The sequence below is a fragment of the Furipterus horrens genome, unplaced genomic scaffold, assembly GCF_987537825.1.
Source record: "Furipterus horrens unplaced genomic scaffold, mFurHor1.1.pri manual_scaffold_6, whole genome shotgun sequence".
In the NCBI taxonomy this organism is placed as follows: Eukaryota; Metazoa; Chordata; class Mammalia; order Chiroptera; family Furipteridae; genus Furipterus; species Furipterus horrens.
In genome coordinates, this window is record NW_028327176.1 from 53,282,276 (window position 1) to 53,307,394 (window position 25,119).

Here is a 25,119-nt window from a genome sequence, read left to right on the forward strand (position 1 = left end):
CAAAAACTAATAACGGATTTCCTTAAGGTGACCAAAGAAAAACATAAAACAGTTATTCTGCACTTTCACCATTAGGAGTCCATCTGAAAGAGCACAATGAACTATACATATAGAAAGTTACAATAAATTCACAAATAAAGCCCAGAGCTTGGGACATCTGTTGACATATTGCCTTGGCTCCTTCCATTAAGAACAGCTTTACCTCAGTAAGTCCAATATTCTTCCTTTTAATGACATTCTGCAGAGAATTACTCAGAGTCCTGGTTAGCAACAGATTTGTAGATTTTCGGATCATGTCATCAACTTCAGTTGAGCTGAAAAGGAAGTGGCAAGAGTCAATTATACCAGGTAGCAAAATTATTTTATAAACAAACAAGGTGGTACTTATAACAATAGTAATAATAATAAAATAATAATAATAAATAAATAATGGCAGCAACAAATAACATTTGTGTGCCAGCAATTATTGTAATTACTTTAATAAACCAAAATTCATTTAATCTTCACAATAAACATATGAAGTAGTTTTATTATTGTCCATACAGATGAGAACATGGAGGCATAGAGAAATTAAGTAACTTGGTCAAAGTCACACAGTGCGTGCAGAGCAAAAAATAAAACAAAATTCACATAGGAAGTCTAGCTCAGAAGCCCACAGCATTAAACACTATACTGCACTCTCAGAGTAAAGCATTTGCCAGAATGATTCCTCATCCTAAAACCATTATTTCTCCCATACTTCACAGATTAATATTTATAATTTTCCAACTTGATCCCTCTCTGTAGACTTCCTACACAATTAGCTGATAATGGTCCCTAAAAAAGGGTATCTCTGCTTTTATATTATCAATTTCCACATAATGTCTATTTTGCTTTTATTTCAAAATAAGTGTTTCAAGCCAGTAGTTTAATTCTAAATACATGTTTTAAAATCCCACTTACTATCCCAAGAGAAATAATCAATGAAGACATTTTCAAGTCAGTAAATAAACCTAAACGAAGAAAATTAGTGCAAAGATATTTTTATATGCAGAGTTTAAAAATAAAAGTCTTGAAACCAACAGACTAAATTGGAGACCTATACATCCTTCATGAACCCATGAAAACATTACCCAGGATGTCTTTCTATAAAAGATACCCTTTTGAGACAAACAGTTCTTTAATAATAAGGTTACTATTATATTATACTTCTTCATACATAACAAACACTAACTGTAAATAAAGATGTGTGAACAGTTCTTTGTCAATAATTTATTGCTTGTGGACAATGGTACTTTGAGGCTTAGTACTGCTGAATTAAAAATCTTAAAATTCTAAATATGTAACAGGCAAGCTATGTTGTCATGATATGTGGAAAAGAGGAAAATATTAGAAATAAAGACTACAAAATGCAAGGACATAAGCAGTTAGGAAAAAAGATACACAGAAGTATTTTTACGGGGTCCATGTAAGGATGTATTTAATTGATCAATACTTTCCAGCCCACGGCCACCCTTTCCAAATTTATTATTGAACTGAAATACTTCATTCCATAAATATAAGGTGCTAGGCACTGTGTTACTAGAACACTCAGATCACAAGAGTGAACAAAATGGTCAGGGTTCAGCTATGTATTAAAGTCATAATTATATCATATGGGCTCTGAATAAATACAGGTTGCTATAATAATGATTAATAGAAGTGCCCAGAAAGTCTGGTGACCATGGTATTAACCACTCTCATGGCAGCCTGTGCTTATTACATATCTCTATTATGCTTTAAGAAGAATTAACAGAAGTTCCACTTTTAGATGTAATGTAGAGGATCAAGAAAGGCTATCACCACCTTCATAACAACAAGAAAGCTAGGTCTAAGCTAAAATCTATATTTTCCTCAAATATCAATGAAGTATAATGTGCAAATGAACTAACTGCACACTGGAACAAGGTCTTTGAGGGTGAGCAAAGAGTACCAGCCACTTTCATATCTCAGCCAATACCTAATCTGGGTAGATACAGATGAGGGAGTAAAGGAGTTCTAGGCTGAGAGGCTTTGGTGGGATGAAGAGAAATCAGTTAAACCTTTGACCGTGTGAGCTAATATTACAGACTGGAATCTTGGAAGAGCCCACAAACAAAAATAAACATACTGACCCAACAATTGTTTCCTAAAAAAATTCTGTTACATAAGAAATAGTGGAGGCAGTGCTCGAAATCAGAAATCTTGCAAATTTTGCAAGGGATTTAGGTTCCAAGGCTATACTGAAATTCAATCCAAAGGAGAGCAAAAACTAACTAAAGCTGAAACCCAGCCTCGCTCAAATACTGTTAAAGATCACAGATAAGCCCCAGGATGGAAGCTTTGGAATTTCAGTGTCTCTCTTAAGAGCAAAAAGACTTCTGCAACAGCATTTGAAATCAGAAGTAATTTAGAACTAATTAAAACTGAGACATTCAGCTCATTCAAGTAATGATGAAATCAGAATGATTTACCAAGCATCTAGGAATCACAGAGAAGAAGGAGAAAAAAATAAGAAAGGAGACATATTTAAGGACATATATTTGCAAAATCATCTCCAAACCTGGTAAAAGGTTTCGAACTACGGATCCAAGAAGTTCAGCCCACACCAAACAGAATTCATGCAAGTAAAACAACATGCAGGAACATCACAAACTATAAATTACAAAGATAAAGAGAAAATATTAAAGATGACCAGAGAAAAAAGACAATACACTCAGAAAAACAGTAAGAGTAATGACTTGTTTCTCTTCAGAAACAATGGAAGCAGACAAGGGAATGACATCTTTTAAGTACAGAGAAAGGGAGGACTGTCAACCTAGAATTCTACATCTTGAAAAATATATTCTTGAAAACAAAGGTGAAAATTTTTTTAGACAAACAAAAGCTAATAAAATATAATACCAGCGGATATACACTAAAAGAAATGCTAAAATATATTCTTCACACTGAAGGAAAATGATACCAATAGTAACCTAGGAAAGAATGAGAAGGCCTGAAAATGGCAAATACATGGGAAAGCATAAAGACCTACATTTTTCCTTGAATTTTAAAATACTATTAAATGTGCAAAGCACAAACAATAGTATATTCAGGGTTCAAAAACAGATATATTAAGAGAAGTATATGCCAACAATATAAAAAAAGAAAAATTATATTATTTTGCATATTGCAAAATATGCATATACAATGCATATTGTAAACCCCAGAACACACACAATAGGTAAATAAGTAAATAACAAATGTTATGTTCAAGTAAGTGAACTGGGAAAATAAATCATAATACCAAAAATACTTAACAAAGAAGAAAGGAAATCACAAAAAGGAAGGTGAAAAATTAATGAGACAAGTAGAAAACAATAGGAAGGGAGCAGGTTTAAATCAAAGTGTATCACTAACTACATTAATATAGTTACCAGGGGCTAGGACACAGGAGACATGGGACATGTTGATCAAAGGGAACAAACTTTCAGTTATAAGATGAACTACTACTGCAGAGCTAATATACAACATGGTGACTGCAGTTAATAATGCTATACTGCATGCTTGAAATTTGCTAAAAGAGTAAGCCTAAATGTTCTTACCTACACACACAAAAAATGGTAACTACATGAAGTGCTAGATATGATCATTTCATAATGTATATGTATATTAAATCATCACACTATATGTCTTTAAACAATCAAGTACTATCTAAAAAAACGAGCAATTAAAAATAAAGGGAAGTAAGTATTTTTACAATTCCTTTAATTTTTCTGTTCCCAAAGCTATTTGTTTCTTCATGTATGTAAGTTTCAGTCTCATATGATATTCCTTCTGTAGGAAAAATTTCCTTTTTGTTTTACATATAAAGGTCTGAGGGCAATGGATTATCTCAGCTTTTTTTGGCTAAAAAAATTACTTTGCCTTCATTTTTGAAAGTTAATTTGCTGCCAATAGAACTTGGGCTCAATTCATTTTTTTTTCCACTGAGTACTTTAAAAATACCACTACAAACTATCAACAAAATAAAAAGAGAGCCCACAGAATGGGAGAACATATTCACCAATACATCTGATAAGGGATTAATATCAAAAATTTACAAAGTACTTATAAAACTCAACACCAAAAAAACAAACAACCCAATTAAAAAATGGGCAAAGGACCTGAATAGACACTTCTCCAAAGAGGATGTACAAATGACCAATAGAAATATGAAAAGGTGCTCAATGTCACTAATCATCAGAGAGATGAAAATTAAAACCACAATGAGATATCACCTCACACCTGTCAGAATGGCCATCACCAATAAATCAACAGTAAGTGAGGGCAAGGATGAGGAGAAAAGGTAACTCTTTTGCACTGTTGGTGGGGATGAAGACTGGTGCAGCCACTGTGGAAGCAGTGTGGAGATATATCAAGAAATTAAAAATGGATCTGCCTTTGGACCCAGCAATCCCACTTCTAGGAATATATATGAAGGAACACAAAACACTAATTTGAAAGAAGATAAGCACCCCTATATTCACTGCAGCATTATTTACAATTGCCAAGATATGGAAGCAGCCCAAGTGTCCATCAATAGATGAATGGATAAAACAACTATGGGACATTTACACAATGGAATACTACTTGGCCATAAAAAAGAAAAATTTTCCCTTTGCAAGAGTATGGATGGATCTGGAGAGCATTATGCTAAGTGAAATAAGCCAGTCAAGAGAAACACAAATACCACATGATTTCACCCATGGAACTGAATGAACAAACTGAACAAACAAGGAAAATGAGGACAGACTCATAGATGGAGAGCAGGATGACAGCTACTGGGGTGGGGTGGGGGGGTGTTAGGGATGGAATGAGTGAGTAAAAAGGAAAAAGGAATCATGGACATGGACAACAGTGTGGTGATTGCTTGGGGGAGGGGGGTATAAGAGCACCAAAAGGTAATATAAAAAAAGTACAATAAATATTAATTTTTTTAAAGTTATTTGCTGCTGATGAAATTTAGGCATGATTCATTTTTTTTCTCTGAGTACTTTAATATCACTACATTGTCACTGGCTTGCAAATTTTCTGAAGAGAAGTCTGTTATAATTGTTATCATTAAACCTGCATGTAATAACATTTTCCCCTTGAATGCCTGTTAAATATTCTCTTTACCTTTCATTTTCATCAATTTGCATATAATATGTTTAAATTTTTTTTTGCTTGCTGTTATTGCTATTACATTTTTGTTTATTTTTTTTCTTTTAAGTATATTTTACTATGCTGTCACAGTTGTCCCAGTTTTTTTTTCCCTTTGCTCCTCTCTGCCCATTGCCCTTTTCCCTCCAGCAATCCCACTCGCCCCCACTTAGTTCATGCCCATGGGTCATGCATATAACTTCTTTGGCTTCACCCTTTCCTATATTATTCTTAACTTCCCCCTGTCTATTTTGTTCCTACCAATTATGCTTCTTAGTCCCTGTACCATTTCCCCATTTCTCCCTCCTCCTCCTCCCAGCTGATAACCATCCAAATGATCCCCATACCTATGATTCTGTTCCTATTCTGGTTGTTTGCTTAGTTTCTTTCTTTCTTTTTTTAAATTGATTATGCTGTTACAGTTGTACCAATTTCTTTCCCCCCTGCTCCACCCTCCCTCCAGTTGTCCCCCCTTAGTCCATGGCCATTGGTTGTGCATATAGTTCTTCTCAACATCTTCCTGTCTACTCCACTTCCTCCTACTATGCTTCTTAATTCCTGCATCATCTCACTCCCTTTTCCCCTTTCCCCCTCCCCGCTGACCTCCTCCCAATATGTTCTCCGTACATATAATTATTTTTCCCTCTCGTTGCCTACTTAGTTTGCCTTTGTTTCGATTCCCTAACTTCTGTTGTTGGTTCTTGTGATACAGTTTTCATTTTAATGTTCATAGTTTTGATCCTCCTTCTTCTAAACAAGTCCCTTTGACATCTCATGTAACAGTGGTTTGGATCTAATGAACTCCTTCAGTTTTAGTTTGTCCTGGAAACACTTTCTCTGCCCTTCTATCCTGAATGAGAGTTTTGCTGGATAGAGTAATCGTGGCTGTAGGTTTTTGCTTTTCATTACTTTGAATATTTCTTGCCAGTCCCTTCTTGCCTGTAAAATCTCCTTTCAGAAATCTGCTGATAGTCTAATTGGGACCCCTTTGTACATAATACTTCTCTCTTGCTGCTTTTAAGATTCTCTCTTTATCTTTAATTTTTGACATTTTGATGATACTGTGTCTTGGTGTGTTCCTCCCTGGGTCCAGCCTATCCGGAACTCTCTGTGCTTTCTGGACCTGTAAGTCTATTTCCTTCCCCAAGTTAGGGAAGTTCTGCTTCATTATTTTTTCACATATTTTTCAATTTCTAGTTCTTCTTCACCCTCTGGCAATCCTATAATTCGAATGTTCATTCGCTTATAGCTGTCTCAGAGGTGCCTGAGCCTCTCCTCGTATTTCTCACTTTTTGTTTCCTCTTTCTGCACTGGTTGACTGTTTGTTCCTTCCCTATCTTCCTATTTGTTGATTTGATCCATGACTTTCCCTTCCTCACCACTTGTCTTATATGTATTTTTCTTCATTTCAGCAGGACTAGCCTTCATTCCTTCCCTTTCTTTACTAAGTCCCGCTGTTAGGTCTGTAAGCTGCCTCATGACTATAGCTCTCAACTGAGCCTCAGAAAGATTCGCTATTTGTTCATTGGTCAAGGCCTTTATTTGTTTTTTCGTTAGCTGCATGATTGGTATTTCAATTATTAATTCTGCCATTCTGACCGTTTTGTTTATCTTTCCTTCTTGGGCAAGGCGCTGTCACAACTCCTACGCTATATTGGGTGGAGCCCCGTGTGCTCAGCACAACCTGGCGACCCTTCTCACCACCCTGTGGTGCTCTGCGTGGGGGCGGGGGTCCAAGGTGGATTCCTGCTCTTACTCTCCGCTGAGGAACAGGGAGCCTCCTCCCAATGGGGTCTGCCTTCCTGGGCATTGGAATCATGAGCCGACGGATCTAGTCTGCAGCTGGGGCTGGGGCCAGCTCCCAGGCGCTTCTCTCCTTCCCCCAAATATGGGTGTCTGTTTACCAGGACCCGCTGTTCGCTGCTGCAGCTGCCGCCTCCAGCACAGTTCGATCTTTCTCAGCCACGGTTTCGCACTTCCTACCCGTCCAGACGAGCACCACTTGTTTATGAGTTCACATGTTGGACTTCAATGTAGCTTTATTTTCTGGAACTTATTATTTTTGGTTTTGCGGTAGTTGTAATCCTTCTTAGTTATGAAGGGAGATAGAGCATGTCGATCTATGCCTCCATCTTGGCCGGAAGACCTACATTCTTGTTTATATTGATGGGAGATAGGAGTCTATCTCTGGTTTGATGGTTTTTTATTTATTTTTAGAATACTCTCAGCCATTATCTTATAAAATATTTCTTCTTCCCAGTTTTATCTTCTGCTTCTGAGATCACCAATCACACTGTCTGAAACTGCCCCACAGAGCTTGGATACTTTGTTTTATTTCTTCCATTATTTTTTTCTCTTTGTGTGTCAGTCTGGATAACTTCTATTGACCTATTTTCAAATTCACTGAATTCTTACCTCAGCTATGTCAAATCTACTGATGAGACCCTCAAAGGAATTGTTCATCTCTAAAACTGTTTCATATGTCAAGCATTTCAATTTAACTCTTTCCAATAACTTCCATTGGTGTGTCCAGGCATGTGGTATTTTATAAAGTGCCTAATCAATATGTCTATCATCTGGGTCTTCTCTGAGTCTGGTTCTGTAGGTTTTATTGTCCCTTGACAATGAGTTGTTAATAGCTTTTTTGTGTGTCTCACATTTTTTACTGAAGGTTGGATATCATAAATAAAACAGTAGAGACTGAGGTAATAGTATTTACACTTGAAAACGACCATCTCTCTTCTCCTGTTGGGCCATTAGTTTATGAAGTTGGCTTTTGTTGTTGTTATGGTTATACTCAGTGCTTCATAGATTTCAAATTTTTCCAATGTTACCATGTGCCTAGTGCGGGTGCTGGGGTCCCAGAAGGTTATTCATAAAGTTTCTGCATCGTCCACAGCTTTTGGCTATACCTGTATGTCTACCATACAGAATTGATATATGTATATCTATATCTATATATTTCTGTATTCTTGCCCCTCACCCAGTGGCAGATTATTTAGTTCTTGCTCTATCTACTATCAGTAAAGGCCAAAGGGCTTTTTCTGTTGTCCTGACCAGGATCAGTCTTAGGTCGGTCCTGTGTGCCTGGTGCTAAGGGGTGGAGCTTGCTCAACATCCCTGCCCTTCCTTCCAGTGGCAGACAAACTGTGCTTTGTCTCTGTGATGAATCTAGTGCAGTTTGTGCCCTCTCTCATTGTTAGAAGACTGATATTTGGTATGAGATTTTGGGCCCACGACTGTCTTCTGCCATTCTCCCAGGGGTAGAAAGACATTTTTTCTTCTGTCCTCCCTGTAGTAATAATTGGTCTTTTCCTGTGCACTGCAGAGAGACAGAGCTTGCTTCCCTTCCCCCAGTGCTGTAAAGTCTGTGGGGTTTTGTTTTTTTTTTAAGACTTTATTAATTTTTAGAAACAGGGGAAGGGCGGGAGGGAGGGAGGGAAGGAGAGAAACATTGATGTGTGATATACAGCAACCGGTTGCCTCTCATACACCCCCAACTGAGGACCTGGCCTGCAACCCAGGCAGGTACCCTGACTGGGAATCGAACCTTTGGTTTACAGGCCAGCACTCAATCCACTGAGCCTCATCAGCCAGGGCAGTGCTGTAAACTTTTTCATCAGTACGAGTGAGGGGTCCAAAGTAGAGGGGTGGGTCTTGATGCCCTTTTAACAGCAGTGGCTGATCCCCTTCTATATGCCTGCAAAATCATGACTGTTTTTCTCTGATCTCTTAACCAGCATCCAATCTTTCTCATGAGCATGCAGTGGAGATCCATTGTAAAGAATGTATGAGTCAGTATAAATTCTTTCTGGAACCCCATACAAGTAGGGGTTCTATACTAACATGCTAGCTCCAACTAAGGTATTAGTTATCCACTAAAATGTAATTAATTTCTACTTTCTCACCCATACGATTGCTATGCCCTTTTCCCTTGCTCTGCCACAGGCGTCTGTAGTATATCCTATCACTCTCTCCCAGGTGGGACCCATCTCATTTTGGGTTGCAGGGTATTTGGTCATTCTGTAACTTTAGATCCCTGATGCGTTCCAGAAATGTTTTCATTTTGTAGTGTGTTTTGTTTTTGTTTGTTTTTTTCACTGTTAGGGAGAAAGCAATAATCTTTCTAGTTTTCAATATTACACACAGAAGTGGAAGTATTTCATAGTAACTTGCTTTAAGAAAAGTGTTGCGTATGTATGTGTGTGTGTGTGTTCATATGGAAAAAAGACTAAGAGAAAAAAATTCCCATATATAAAGAGTGCTTATCCCTAAATGGTCTTATAAATTTTTATTTTTTGTGCTATTCTATGTCTCCTAAATTCTTTACGAGATCAAATTTTAATAACTTAGAAACAGATGCATGTATATACATATATGTGTGTATTCTACTTTTTTTACGTTAAGTGCATATGATTGCACATTATTTTGCTATAGAAATGGCATTTACTGTTTTACAAAAGAACTTTCTTTCCAAGAGTGTTCTGTGTCTTCAGAACTCATAATTATATATTTTTCAATATTTATAATTCTTTCGGATTTTTAATGCGAAAGTGAAAATGCTTGCAGAAAAAAATGAAAGCTTGATTTGAGAATAATTATCCTTGAAGCTTCATAAATTGATATAGCAGATTTTCTTGTTTTGAAAGCCTTGAGTTTAATAAGATAACTAATTGTTTTTACATACACTATGTCTTACATTCCATATTATAACCCCCCCCAAGACAGATATACTTGTCTAAGTAATCTCTATAACTATAGGTTATAGGTAAATGTAATCCAGAAAATAAGGTAAATAGCAACCAGAGAGTAAAAGGCAGAAAATCTTCCCAAAATGAATGTATATTTTAAATTGTCAATGTTAAACATATCAAAGGGAACTTTCAGGCAAACACTCAATATATTCAAGTAAGAAAAAGACTTCTGAACAATTTATTCACATAATCCCGTTACCATATTACCTTTCCTCCAAAACAGGAGAAAAAAGTTACTATGCAAAGTATTTGTAATAATTTATATACAGTAACATTCCTAAATATACCCTAGAGACAATGGTAGGAGGGGAAGTCCAGGAGAGAGGGGGTCAAAAAGAAGTTTTAGTTTATAACTTCCAAAGATAGTCTCATTCCAAGAGAATATTTCTATGAAATCAATCTCATTTTCAGAGAAAAGAACAAATTAATTGTACAAACCCCATATTTCATTTTTTACTTAGTAAGAATGGCTATCAAACATGTTACTATTTTCCAATTGTGCTTATTTTCAGAGTTGCCTGGCATACTATACATTCAATTCACTCATTCTTTTTATTTTTTTAATTTACTGAACTGGGTGCAGGATATACCGTGTTGAACAAAATATAAAATGTTTTTACCCTTCAAGCAGCATTTTCTAACATCCTCAATTTGTCTTACAGTTGTTTACTATGTTGGTCCTATATATATCCCCATCATAGCACTTACCACCAATTGTTCAGTTCCTCAATTAGAGTAGGTAGACTCCTTGACCACAGGGACCCTATTTTCATCATCTTAAATGTCCTTCCTACCAACCACCATCTGACAACTAATAGATTACTTATAATGTATGGTGAATAAAACAGTAAATAAAGAAACCTACAGTGTGACACATACAGAAACACACAGATACAAGCAGAACAATAAAATCTAAAATGAGTATTCATAGGGCACAGAAATAGCACAAAGGAGTCATTAGATCAACTCCACTAGGAATGGGAACAGTCAAAAAGGCTTCAGCACATGTTTAACTGCATCTGAAGGACAGTTAGAAGCCAGTGGAGAGCACTAACAAGGAAAAATGGTTTGAAGTAGAGAAAGTCAGAGAGTTATAAAATAGTGCGTTATAATCAGAAAACAGCAAAGAGGTCAGTATGACTGAAGCATGGGGTGACAGGGAAATTACCTGAATATGGAATGGGTACAGGGGGGACTAGGTCAGGAGCTATGGGAGGAGACACATAAATACGTCGGGCTAGAGTAAACTTTATCCTATAGGCCATGAGGAATCCCTGGAAAGGTGAAAAGAACAAAAGTTAAATGGGATTTGATTTTAGAAAAATGACAAAAATGACTCCAGGGGCCATACAGAATAGAATCAGGAAAGAAAGATACATGGTTGGTAAAGTAAAGTTAGAGATATAAAAACAATTAGGAGACTGGTTAAACAGTCCAGGTCGTATATGACTATAGTGTAAATTAAAGCAGCCACATGGTGAAGAGAGAACTTCAAAGAAAAAATAGCTGGGGGAAAAAAAGAATTCATATAATATGTCACCAATTAGATTTAAGGAAGCTTATTTACAAATGAGCACTGCCCTCATTTGTTAAATAGGGAAAATTAAGGTTTAACTCAGAGAAGTATCATGACAACTACCCGAGATAAAGCCTGTACAATACTAATATAATGACTACCAAAAAGTAAGAATTCTAAACATGGCAGTGATTGTTTTATTACTGCTGATGCTAATGAATGTGAATGTGGCTCCAGCACTCACTCCCTGTATGACCACAATGAAGTTACTTAACTCTGCCTCACTTTCCTCCTCTGTAAAACTGAAGTATTCTTCCTAGTACCCCATAGGTAAGTGTTAATTGGAGTTTTGCAGATGTAATAACATATTTGTGAAGTGTTTACAGGAATTAAGACCAATGCCTGAAATTTTATTTTTAAAAATAAGAGTTATTAGAAGCAGACTCATAGATACAGAGAACATTTTGATGGTTGCCAGATGGAAGGGGATTTGGGGGTAAAAGAGGTGAAGGGATTAAGAAGTAAAAATTGATAGTTACAAAATTGTCATGGGGATGTACAATACAGCACAGGAAATATAGTCAATAATATTGTAATAAATATGTATGATGTCAGATGGGTGCTAGATTTATTGGGGTGATCACTTCATAAACCATTTATATGTCTAATTACCGGATTGTATATCTGAAGCTAATATAATATTGTATGTCAACTGCAATAGAAAATTAAGAAATTATTTTTTAAAAGAGTTATTAATAAACAATAGAAGTTGAAAATGATACTTGGGATCCTGATTTGGGTGAATGGTGGTATCATTTAGTGAGAAAAGTAGGTTCCCTAAGAAAGTCAATCATCATGACTATTCTCCCTCAAATTCTCTTAAGATGAAATCAGTGTTCTTCTAGGCGTTTTAAAAGTACATTATACATATTAAAACACTCATCCTGGTATATTTCACATGACTATTTTCATATGTATTATCCTAAGTAGATACCTACAATACCTAAGGGCAAAAGTCTGCATCTTGTATTCCTGCAGTCCCAAAAAGCAGGATATATCTGATACATAAGTAGGCTCAATATATGTTAGTTAAATAATTAAACATAAAGTAAATGAGAGATGGAGACCTTTAACAAGTCCAGAGAATATTTGGAAAGAAGGGTATTTCCCAACGGTTTTACCTGCTACACTCCTACTGGCCTTAAAATTTCATCAGATAGAGTGTCAAAACTAGTATGTTATACTACTCTTTTCTAATGAATTCTCACTAATAGAAAGTGTCGAAATGCAAATCTGTAAATAGTAGAGAATAGGCTAAAAAATATAAACAAAAGCAAGATATTAAAAAATTTCTAACATTCCCTCTCATTGAAGCTAATATTAAGACTTTCCAAATAAGAGCTGATAGGACATCAATTTTTTTTCAGGATATTTACGTATATAGTCACAATCTCAGTATCTCTTGCATTTCCACTAGATCATACTATACCTCAGATGAAGATCTTCTGAAAATTTCAGGCAGGCGTAGATAAATTCTTTAATTTGGTTGTAAACTTTTGGCACAAATTCAGAGAAAGGAAACTTTCTTGGAAATGGTTGCTGTAAATACAAGAATTAATGAAAGCAAATCACAAACATACATTGAAGATCATTGCAAATTAAAATGCAAAAGGAAATTTCTTCTACATTGTGAGATGTCTGCTTAACAAACTCAATTTAAGAAAGTATTTCTGTAAGTTTCCTAAAACTAAAAAGAATAAGATATAAGTTTAAGTAAACAATAATTCAAATATCCTCCAAAACATGAAATGATAAACTGACCTATATTCAGCAGTAAAATTGAATGAACTATTGATAACATGCAACAACAACTTGGATAAATCTCAAAAGCATTACGCTGAGTGAAAAAAAGCAGTCTCAAAAGATTACATACTATTATTATTCCAACAATGTTGGCATTCTAGAAAAAGCAAAAGTAGATGCATAGCAACCAAACTGGTGGTTGCCAAGGGCTGGGGGTGAGAGGAGGGATCGATTGAAAAAAGGTGGCATGAGAGAATTTGGGGGATTGATGGAACTGGTCTGTGTCATTACTGTAATAGTGCATAACATGACTCAATGCATTGTCAAAACCAAAAGAATTATACAACACAAAAGATAAATTTTACTGTATGTTCTAGGGAAAAAATACCCTAAAGGTATAATAAAAGCAAGTACATAAAAGTATAAACCAAATACTTCAATCCACCAAATACTTCAGAGGTGAGAGGACCCCAAAGCCATCTATTCACTCCCAAAACAGAAATCTGTTCCTCTATGCCCAAAGCATCCTTTGAAGATGTTCTAGTTCTAACCCAGAGTCAGAGGTAATGTTTATAATGAGACTGATACAATGAAAGCTTGTAAAGGATGCCAAACCAAACAGAGAAGCCTATTTTAAAGTATTCCTTACCTTTTCCAGCTCAGTATCTTGGAATGGGAATTGTCCTACTACCTTTTTATACATCTCTTCACTTGCTACTGGTATAGGACTATAGTTGTCAGAATCAAGTATGTTTCTATAAAGAAAATAAAGGAAGAAAGGAAGTGAGGAAAGGAAGAAGAGAAAGAGGGAGGGAGAGAGTGGGTTAATCACTGTAGAGAACACATGTAATTCTCAGATGAATTCCAATGGTTGTATGTATATATATATATACCACAACCCAAAAGGAACATTTTCCAGACCCTAGTCTATTCCTTCTACAACACAACTATTTCGCTTCAGGTAAGGACATCCTTAAAAGTTGAAGACAAAAATAAAACTACATTCTGAAACAAATAGAACATGATTATAAACATGCCCTCACAGTATTTGAGATTTACAAATGAGACAGAAAATTTAAGGAAACATACTGATGCCTTAAGACAAGTAAATTAACAATAAAATAACATGCTCTGGAAAAGACAAAGGGATTTCATTTGTCTTCTTGTTTTTCAATAAGATATATTGGAGCCCTGACTGGTGTGGCTCGGTGGGCAGAGTGTCGTTCCACAAACTAAAAGGTCACCAGTTTGACTCCTGGTCAGGGCACACGCCTGGGTTGCCAGCCAAGTCCCTGGTTGGGGGTGTGCAAGAGGTAACCAATCAAAGTTTCTCTCACACATCAATGTTTCTCTCCCTCTCTTACTACCCCCCTTCCTTTCTCTCTAAAAAATAAATAAATAACTACATTTTTTGAAAAACAGATATATTTGATTATGTTCTTTAATCCTATATTGGATCTCCTTTCAAAATTGGCAGATGAGAAAAAGTAACTTCCATAATAAATCCAAACTATGTTCATTTACTTCATCTACTGCTCTATATTAAGCATGATTTTTTTTAATCCATAGATTCTGACTCCTTAACTAGAATTAGGGTTCTATAAAAGCATAACCATGCTATCAAAATCAAAAGAGAAATTTACTGAAGATAACAGATCAGATGCTTTTTAAGACATGAATGTATCATGTTATTAATTTTTAAGGTTCCCATAGATATTTTTCATTAAATGTAACTGTATCATTAGATAAACCTGTTTCTTAGAAATATAAATGTTTATATTATTATACAAATGAGTTTTACTATGTGATTATTAGAGATACGTTCTTAAACAATAAAGAGTTAAGATTAAAGGGGCAATGTAAGATCTTAAAGCTATAAGAATTGGAAAACAAGGTAAGCTGATCTGGGGAGGGATCATGGAGAAAGCAGGAAGATCACTTCACCAGGTAAAGGAGTAAAGATTCAAAAGAAGAAACTCAAGTTAATGACATGGGGTGTATGCCAGTCCAAGGAGACATTTGTTAAGTGGGAGGTATAACAAAATAACTCTTTCATTGTTGTATGCATGTTACAACACCTATTTAAATGATATGCTTCAAATTTTGGGTTGTAATAGGCCTCTTCTCTGTGTGTGGAGAAGGAAAAAGATGAGGAATCACATGAGTGAGGCTTAAAAAAAAGGGTTCCAAAGGCGCAAAATTATTTAAAAGGCTTCCAAAGCCACCCCCTTATGAATGAGCCACAGACTAGACATGATCCCCAGAGAGAAAACAAAAAAACTGAATAAGAAGACATGAGAGGATATACATAGAATGAACCAGGATACTTTTTTATTCAAGGGAACAAAAAAGAGCCACAATGGCATTTAGGGACTCCCCACATGGTAGACACTAACACACTAAAATTGGGCATCTTGGGAACTTGATGTGGGACATCACTGCCATTTACTTTTATTATCATTCATAACCTTGCTTGTTGCTCATTACATCTGCAAAACCTTATGCATAAATACATTGTTCACACATACACATAACGTGCACTCACACACACATACATATGGCTATAGATAATTTCTCACCGAAAAATACCTGCCCACTTCTTTAGCAGAGTTTCACTATATTGATCTCTGATTTCTAAGAGCATGTCAAAAAGCTGATTTACAGGAAAACCATAAACCTGAAACAGAATAAGGAAAGAGCTTCATTTTATAAGGTGAATATTTTGGCAACAGGAGAACGATAAGGTATTGAAAGATATTTTTGTTCTTTGGCCAACAATTTAAATGAAACCATGATAAAGATTCCTTCCTTCCCACTTAATATCTAGTGTTTAACTATCAAGAAATTTAAAAAGCACATTCCAAAATATTTAAGCCATTGAGATAAAAACAAAAAGATTAAAATTAAAATCAATATATACACAGTATAACATCAGCTAACCTCTCCCTACAACTCTGCCTGTAATGCATAGAACCATCAGGAGAAGGGAGAGAAATTGAAAATGCTACCAATCTCACACCTAATGCTATTTTATTAATTTAATATGTAGTTCAAATCAAACATAAATTATTTAAGATGGTAGTTAAGAAATTCTAAAGTCATGCAGTCAATGTATGTGAATTAAGAACATTTTGGAAAACTAAGGTAGTGGCTGGTACAATTATGTGACTTGCTCTAAGGAAAAAAGGGGGGCACAGGAATTATTTATGAGAACATAAGTGGTCAAGGTGGTGATCAGGAAATGCTACAAGGAGATTTTTAAAATCTAGCTCTGGAAAAAGAAGAAACACATTTAAAGACTGAAAGATCCTATTCCAGCTTAGGTGAAAAGATTTAGAGTTGATGAAATTCTCATCTAGATAAATATATGTAAACAGAAGTCACAAACCTGAAGTGTATCGGCAAAAAGCACAATGAGGTTCTTCAAATCTAACACGAGGTTTGGATCAGAGCAGTAGGACTAAAGGAGATAAGAGACAATTAGGAAAACATTCTAATTATTAAAAATAAAACTAAATTTTGATTTAATTGTTCACTGCTTCACTTGGTGAAGTATTTCAAGAAAGGGTCCAACACCAAATTTAAGGTAACACCAGATTCGGCCAGGGAAGAGCTGAGTAGAGACTCCAATAAACCATGACCTACATTTGTAACACTTGGAAATGTAAAAACATACTTCTAAATAATTCTTCAGTTATAGAATAAATTAAATTGATATTGCAGATTATTTTTAAATGAACAACAATGAATCCTTCATATCAAAACCTATGAAATGTGGTTAAAGCTATTTTCAAAATAAATTTATTCTTTATATGCAAATACTAAAAACATGAAAGATTAAAAGCACTCAACTCATGAAATTAGGCCAAAAAGGTCAAAATAAATCATATGTAACTGAGCGAAAAAAGCTGATAAAATTAAAAGCAGAAATTAATGACTTAGAGAACACATGAAAGATTTGACCAATGAAACCAAAATCTCAAGTTAAAAATGTAATCAGTGAAATAGACAAATCTTAAGCAAGTCCCATTAAACAACAAAAGAAAAAGAAAAACTACAAGGACTACGAAGGAGAAAATAAACCTAAGTACAGAGGAATACAAAGATTACAAATAAAGTCCACATACAATCCCTTATCAACAAATTTGAAAACTGAAATGACATAGAAGATAGCTTCTGTGGGCAGGCTACAAAGACGTGTATGTCACTATTTTAAAAGTTCAGTGATTTTGTTATTCAGATTCTCTTAATTATAATTTGGTTACGTATTTCAACCTGATATCTTAGTTCCTGAAAGAGGTGTGTTGAATTCTCCCACAATGGTGTGGTTCGTCAATTTCTCTTATTATTAACAGTTTTGCTTTTACACAAATTTATGCTTGCTGGTCTTCTGTAAATAAGCTATTGTGTTTTTGGTGGGTTAAAACTGATATTAATACAAAACGTGTCTCTCCTCCCTCATTTAATGGTCTTCAGTTCTATTTGCTTTGTAGAATATTGCCATTTCTGCTCCATTTTCTTTATGTTCTATCTTTGTAGGTAAACTTAATTATGTAAGAATATCTTAGTAACCAAACTAAAAACTTTTTTAAAAATATGACTATGCTGTGACAGTTGTCCCAATTTCTTTTCCGTGGTCCCCCCCCCTTAGTCCATTGGTTGTGCATATAGTTCTTCTCAAGATCTTCCTGTCTATTCCACTCCCTCCTACTATCCTTCTTAATTCCTGTACCATCTCCCTCCATTTCCCAGCTCCCCACTCCCCACTGACCTCCCCTCAGTATGCTCCCCATGCCTATAATTCTTTTCCCACTCTTGTTGCCTACTTAGCTTGCCTTTGTTTCGATTCCCTAGCTTCTGTTGTTGGTTGCTGTGATAGTTTTCATTTTAATGTTCATAGTTTTGATCCTCTTTCTCCTAAACAAGTCTCTTTAACATTTCATACAACAGTGGTTTGAATCTGATGAACTCCTTCAATTTTACTTTGTCCTGGAAGCACTTTCTCTGCCCTTCTATTCTGAATGACAACTTCACTGGATAGAGTAACCATGGCTGTAGGTTTTTGCTTTTCATTACTTTGAATATTCTTTCCAGTCCCTTCTTGCCTGCAGAGTTTCTTTTGAGAAATCAGCTGAAAGTCTTATTGGGACCCCTTTGTACATAGTTCTCTTCTTCTCTCTTGCTGCTTTTAAGATTCCTTCTTTATCTTTAATTTTTGACATTTTGATGATAATGTGTCTTGGTGTGGTTCTCCCTGGGTCCAGTTTTTTTGGAACTCTCTGTGCTTCCTGGACCTGTAAGTCTATTTCCTTCCCCAAGTTAGGGAAGTTCTGCTTCATTATTTTTTTCACATACTTTTTCAATTTCTAGTTCTTCTTCTTCACCTTCTGACAACCTATGATTTGGATGTTGGCCTGCTTATAGCTGTCCCATAGGTTTCTGAGCCTCTCCTCATTTTCCTCACTTTTCATTTCCTCTTTCTGCACTGGTTGACTGTTCCTTCCCTATGTTCTGATTTGTTGATTTGATCCCCGGTTTTCCTTCCCTCACCACTTGTTTTGCATGTATTTTCACTCATTTCAGTAGAACTAGCCTTCATTCCTTCCCTGTCTTTTTTAATATCCACTGTTAGGTCTGAAAGCATTCTTATAACCAAAGCTCTGAACTGAGCCTCAGAAAGATTTCCTATCTGCTGGTCCGATCAATCATATATTTGCTGTCTGGTCAGCTGGGTGATTAGGATCTCTATCATGATCCCTGCCATTCTGACCGTTTTGTTTATCTTTCTTTCTTGGGTGGGGTGCTGTCACACCTCCTATGCTATAGGGGGCGGAGCCCCATGCACTCGTCACTACTGGCCAACCCTTCTCACCACACTGTGGCACTTTGTGTGGGGGCAGGGGATCCAAGATGGATTCCTGCCGTTCACTCACCGCTGAGAGACTGGGAGCCTCCTCCTCCGTCCCCACACCCTCTGGGCCTCACAGTCCAAGGCAATGGGGGTCTGCCTTCCCCAGCATTAGAATTGCGAGGTGACGGGTTTGGTCTGCAGCCGGCAGTGCTCCCCAGGCGCTTCTCGCCTCCCCTTAAATACGGCTCTCAGTGCTTACGGCAGTCCCGCCACTGGCACCGCAGCTGCTGCCGCCGCCAGCACAGCTTGACCTCTCTGTCCCAGTTTCACCCCTCCTACCCGTCCGGACAAGCACCACTTGTTTATAACTTCACACGTTGGATTTCCATGTAGCTTTATTTTCTGGAACTTCTTGTTATTTCTGGCTTTGAAGTAGTTGTATTCCTTCTTAGTTGTGGAGGTAGACAGAGCATGTCAGTCTAGGCCTCCATCTTGGCCGGAAGTCTTTCTCTGACATTTCCCATGATTACTTACATATTTGGACCTATTCCAGCCATTTTAAGTTTTCACTATAAAGTATTTCTTTTTGTTTGTTTGTTTCCTTTCATGTTTTTCATTAAGTTGAGTCTTTTAAATTATTTTATAGTGGTTATTAATAAGTCATATACTTTCTGCCTACTAGTTTACTTGAAATAATCTGGAGTTTTTATGTAAATTTTTAAATATTAAGCCTGTCTTTTTGTAGGGATTCTTAACAGCATTAAACTTTGCAAATAAATAATCAGTTATTTAGATTTATCCATGCATTTTAATCTTTTTAACATATTGTATTTAATCCTATTTCATCTTATACTTTGCACTTTTTTTCCATTTTGCATTCCTCGTTGTAGAACTCGTCGGCAGCCGTCCGTCTCGAAAGACGATGGTGTAGCTTCTTAAGAGTCTATCTGCACCGCCGAGAATGGTTGTGCAGTCCGACTCGGGAGTGACACGGTATCTGTCTCCTCCCGTGTTGAATCGACATCTTGCGATGACGCTGGAGTGTCCTCTCCAATGAAGCTGAAGCTACAGAGCCTGGGCAGGGTGATATGGAGGGTCTGCTGTTGCCCATGCAGCAGACCCCCCCTCTCTTCGCAGCTGAAGGATCCAAGGGAAAGACGGAGTCAATACAGCTTGGCTTCAGGTGCGCCGCAGGAGTTGCTGGTGTTGACTACAACGTCAAACCGCCTTAGGGACTCCGGCTCCGGATTTTCTGTCGGGTTTACTCCCTTAGCCTTTCCCCTGAAGAGGTATGCCGCAAGGCAGCGGAGGTTTTTTGGAGTCAGAGTTTTCCTTCTCTGATGTGCCCTGACTGAAAGATCGAACCAGCGACACTTAGCTCGCAGGCCGACGCTCAATCCACTGAGCCAAACCAGCCAGGGACACATTGTAGAACACTAGTAAGATAAGATAGGTAAAATGTAAACTTTGAATCCTGATAGGTTTGAAAATGCCTTTTGCCCTCAAATTAAAATATATATTTTCAGATGTGAAAAAATTGTCTGCTGTCATTTATCCTTGTTGACACACAATGCCTCCTTTCGACTTTAACTTCACAGCCTTACTGCACTACAGGAACATTCCCTTTTATCTCTTAATTAATGAAGTCCTCTCCTTTGTGACTGTCCTTTCTTCTGAAGTGCCTATTAGATACAACCAAAACTCTACATCAATTATCTATATTTCTTAACTTTCCTTTCATATTTTCCATCTCCATCTTTGGTAGGATCAACAGGCTGTCAAAATGTAAGTTCAAATTGCCTGAACTAACAAATGACCTCAAGGCAAAGGCAGCTTAAGTGTTCGGTCTATCTCTTTGGACTCAATTTCCCTTAGATTTGACCTGGTAAGTCTTAAAGAACATTTTATGTGAGATACATATACATAAAGCAGCTCTTTTAGTTATTTACAACTGAATGCTTGGTATGAATAACGTCACCTCCTATACTCCTGAAATGAAAAGTGATTATTACTTTGTAAAGTTTTCTCAAAGTCTATTAGTTATTTATATTGGCTAACGAACAGATATTCTATTTGTTTACTGTTGTATTCTATTTGCTGTAATTGATTTTCCTAGAATATTTTATAACTCTTGGTTGTTCATGTTATGGAATGAAGGACTAGGTTGATCAGTATGAATAACTGGTATGGGTTTCATCCTCTGCAATTTTAAGTCATTCCCAAAGGCTCTTTGTAAGTGGGTGGGGCTGATGAATCACTTTGTTCACTAATAGTGCTTCTGTCTCTTTATTTATGTAGTAAGATTGGCCAAATGAATTGTGCCAGCAGCTGGCTGGCCGAGGGTTTTGGAAAGCAGACCTCTTAATAATTTCCTTTATGATTTATCCTAGGCCCGTTACTGCTCATTGTATCTGTTGACTCTGAATTTTAAGTGTTCCTATATCCCACCTGGAAGAATGTCTCCAACTTTCACGATAACCACACTCTACCATACATAATGTAATTTTTATTCTCAGATTCAGTCATTATTCTGATTCCATCTATTTTCTAAGTTCAAGGAAGTTTTTTGAAACGTCTAGCCTATAGATGGTATCTTGTCAAGTTTCTCTTTTTAGTTGTTTCCCATCCATATTATTTCAATGAGAATTTGGTTAGGAGACCTGGAAGACACATATGTTTAGTATACCCTTTGACTCAAAAGTCTTAAAATATGTGCGTGACAGTGAACAGGTTTGAATGTGGGTGAGGGTGTTTATAAAACCACTGTCATAGTACACACTCTTCATTATCTAATAAAAAAATGTACAATATTTTTTATCTATAAAACATAAGGTTTTTGAGTAACATAGGATTACACTGTTCCATAATCTTGAATCTTAAAAATACTCTTTCAGTATTATCATATGGTCTGTTTATCATTTTAACAATCATATTAGCAATTATATTAGCAGATATAATATTGAACTATTTCTGATATGAACTCTCCTTTGTATTAGCATATTATTCTTTTAATATATGACTAAATTTGAATTTTAAGTGAGACATTGTGTAAGATTTTTGTTTTGAAATTAGCATGAGACTATTATACACATTAATACCTGAAATATATCTTCTAAAATGTTTCCAACTTGTGCAATGACTAATAATTCCATCAAAAAAGTAAAAGAGCAGTTTTAAATAGAGTTTAAAATACAGATTTTTAATAAACAAATAACATAATCATTCAGATACAGAGTTTGTTTTGAGATTTGGTTTGATGATTGAGTCATTCTTATTTTGTTTTGGTTGCTGGGTGATATAATGCAATAAACAGTCATGAAATAGAATTTGCATCTGTGGCATCAACTATTTTGTCTCATAACATATGCAATGGCTCAGTGAATAAATGTGGGTGATATTAACTGATGTTTTAATAGCTCTCTTGAGATACAATTGTCACATCACACAAGTCACCCACTTAAAGTACATAATTCATTGGTTTTTAGGTTTTTGCTTTGTGTGTGTGTGTGTATTTGCAGATACGTGCAAACACAAATACAGTCGATTTTAGAATATTTTCTTTACCTCAAAAAGAAACCTGTGCCCTTTCAGCCATCATATCCTTACTCCTCCTACCCACCTTCAGCCCTAAATAATCTACTTTCTCCCCCCTCTGTATACTGATGCTGAGTGGGGGGATGGCATTTTATCATTTATTCTTCAAGAGGAAACTCCATTAAGATTATTTTCTATATACATATACAGTTTAATTAGCACACTTGAAAAGTGTCCTGCTCTTAATGACATCAAAAATAATTGCATGGTGAAGAGAGTACGTGGTCCTGCTGAGAAAGTCCTACAGATTCATCACATATATTCATCAAATGTTATCAGTCACACAAAAAGTTAAGAGCACTGCTTTACCTAAAAGAAATTGCTTGGAAGAAATCTAAGTTTTCTTTTAAAAAAAGTTTTTTCCCATGGATAAAATTGGTAAAAATCACTGAAATGAACAACTATAAAACAAACAAGATCAAGGATTTCCACAGGATGACAGCAATACTAGTTAATAAATATAACTGGGGAGGTGGGGGGAGACCTTCCCCAAAATATTACCTGAAAAAACCATAAAGCTCCAAAAATAAGACTTAGATGGAGAACACAAAATATTTTACCAAAAGACATGAAAGCAAGTAAGAAAAACTACACATATTCCTGGTGAAAAATACCAGAATTTGAAATATATAAATTATTTACAATTAAATTTACAGATTTGGAGGGGAGGGAGAAGAGGTGAAAGAAATGTGGCAAAGTAATTCTCAAGTTAATCTTGAAAAGGAGTAAGATAAATAGTCGGCATCTTTTCAAAAGAGGATTTTGGAGAATACATATGTCCTATAAAAAATTAAGCCATACTATTTCAGATATAATGATCAAAACAAATGCTGTACTGATTCAAGACATACAGGGGGAAGGAAAGGGAAAAGGAGTACCTTAAAGCCTAGAAACAGACCTTAGTATACATATTACTATATGATAAAGGTGGTCTTCAAAATATGTTGGGAAAGAACAGATGTTATGGGCTGAATGTTATGTTCCCCAAAGTTCATATTGTGAAGCCCCAATCCCCAGTGTGGCTATATTTAGAGATGGGGCCTTAGACAGAAAATTAAAATCAAATGAGGTAAAAGGATGGGGCCCTAATCTGATGGTATTAGTGTCCTGACAAAAGGATGAGACACTGGAATACACTTGAGGAAAGACGTTGAGGACATAATAAGGATGCAGCCATTTGCAAACCAGGAAGAAAGTCTTCATCAGAAACCCACCATGCTGGCACCCTGACCTCAGATTTCAAATGATACACAGATGATTATTTAAAACAACAAAACACTGAATACCATACAGATAATAAGCCCGAAGTAAGAACTTTTCTTGGGATTCGTACATACCGAGTGGGTACGGAGTGCTGCAATGGTTTTTGAAAGTGCCATTTCCCATAGTTCATCAATGTAGGCTCTATTTACTAAGCCCTGGGTTGTATGTAAAATATGATCTTCAACCACAAAAAAGCTAAGATTGAGGAAAAAGAAAGCACAGCTGTCAGAATTGCAGTTTACATACTATCTCCAGGGTTTGACAAACATTAAGAGCTGCCATTAAATTCTAAGTTAATAGTAATTTTTTTCTTAAAGAAAGCTATTTGATATCTTAAATAAAATCAAATTCCTTGAATTTACAATTATACCTCTGATCCTGATATCCTCTTAAACACTTTTACAGAAATTGTAGTTACATTTCTGTTAAATGTTAACCATGTTATCCAGCAATTTAAAAGGGAAGAAAATATTTATAGTAAAGGTGGTTAATTTTATCATATTAAAAACATCAGGTCATTAGTACATTTTTAAAAACCAATAAGTTTTATAGAGGCAATAAAATGTAAAATACATATATTTTAAGAACTCAACATATAAAATATCAAAATAATTACTCTTATCCTTATATGGACTTTCTTAACTAAGTATTGAATGTTATCTCACAAAGGTTAAAAAAAAATGCAAACAACATTCTGCAGAGGCTTTTATATCTTTATGCATTTAAAATGTATCTTAAGCAATCTTGCCTAAATGTTCATACTGATTAAAACAATTCTTTAAATAGGGTATACTCATGATATCGTCGGCAGCCGTCCGTCTCGAGAGACGATGGTGTAGCTTCTTAAGAGTCTATCTGCACCGCCGAGAATGGCTGTGCAGTCCGACTCGGGAGTGACACGGTATCTGTCTCCTCCCGTGTTGAATCGACATCTTGCGATGACGCTGGAGTGTCCTCTCCAATGAAGCTGAAGCTACAGAGCCTGGGCAGGGTGATATGGAGGGTCTGCTGTTGCCCATGCAGCAGACCCCCCCTCTCTTCGCAGCTGAAGGATCCAAGGGAAAGACGGAGTCAATACAGCTTGGCTTCAGGTGCGCCGCAGGAGTTGCTGGTGTTGACTACAACGTCAAACCGCCTTAGGGACTCCGGCTCCGGATTTTCTGTCGGGTTTACTCCCT

At 36.2% G+C, this 25,119-nt stretch overlaps 1 protein-coding gene across 2 annotated transcripts in view; it reads right to left on the minus strand.

Annotated features, from left to right (window-relative positions):
* The window catches only part of EXOC6B (exocyst complex component 6B), a 614,171-nt gene that overhangs the window by 299,860 nt on the left and 289,192 nt on the right, over positions 1-25,119 (minus strand). For both annotated transcript variants that reach the window (XM_090281510.1, XM_090281509.1), the window contains 6 exons: positions 24,016-24,136; positions 16,622-16,693; positions 15,813-15,910; positions 13,883-13,988; positions 12,920-13,029; positions 203-314 (listed from right to left, as the gene is read on the minus strand). In XM_090281510.1, coding sequence (XP_090137636.1) covers positions 203-314; positions 12,920-13,029; positions 13,883-13,988; positions 15,813-15,910; positions 16,622-16,693; positions 24,016-24,136 — 619 coding nt within the window. The remainder of the gene's footprint in view (positions 1-202; positions 315-12,919; positions 13,030-13,882; positions 13,989-15,812; positions 15,911-16,621; positions 16,694-24,015; positions 24,137-25,119) is intronic.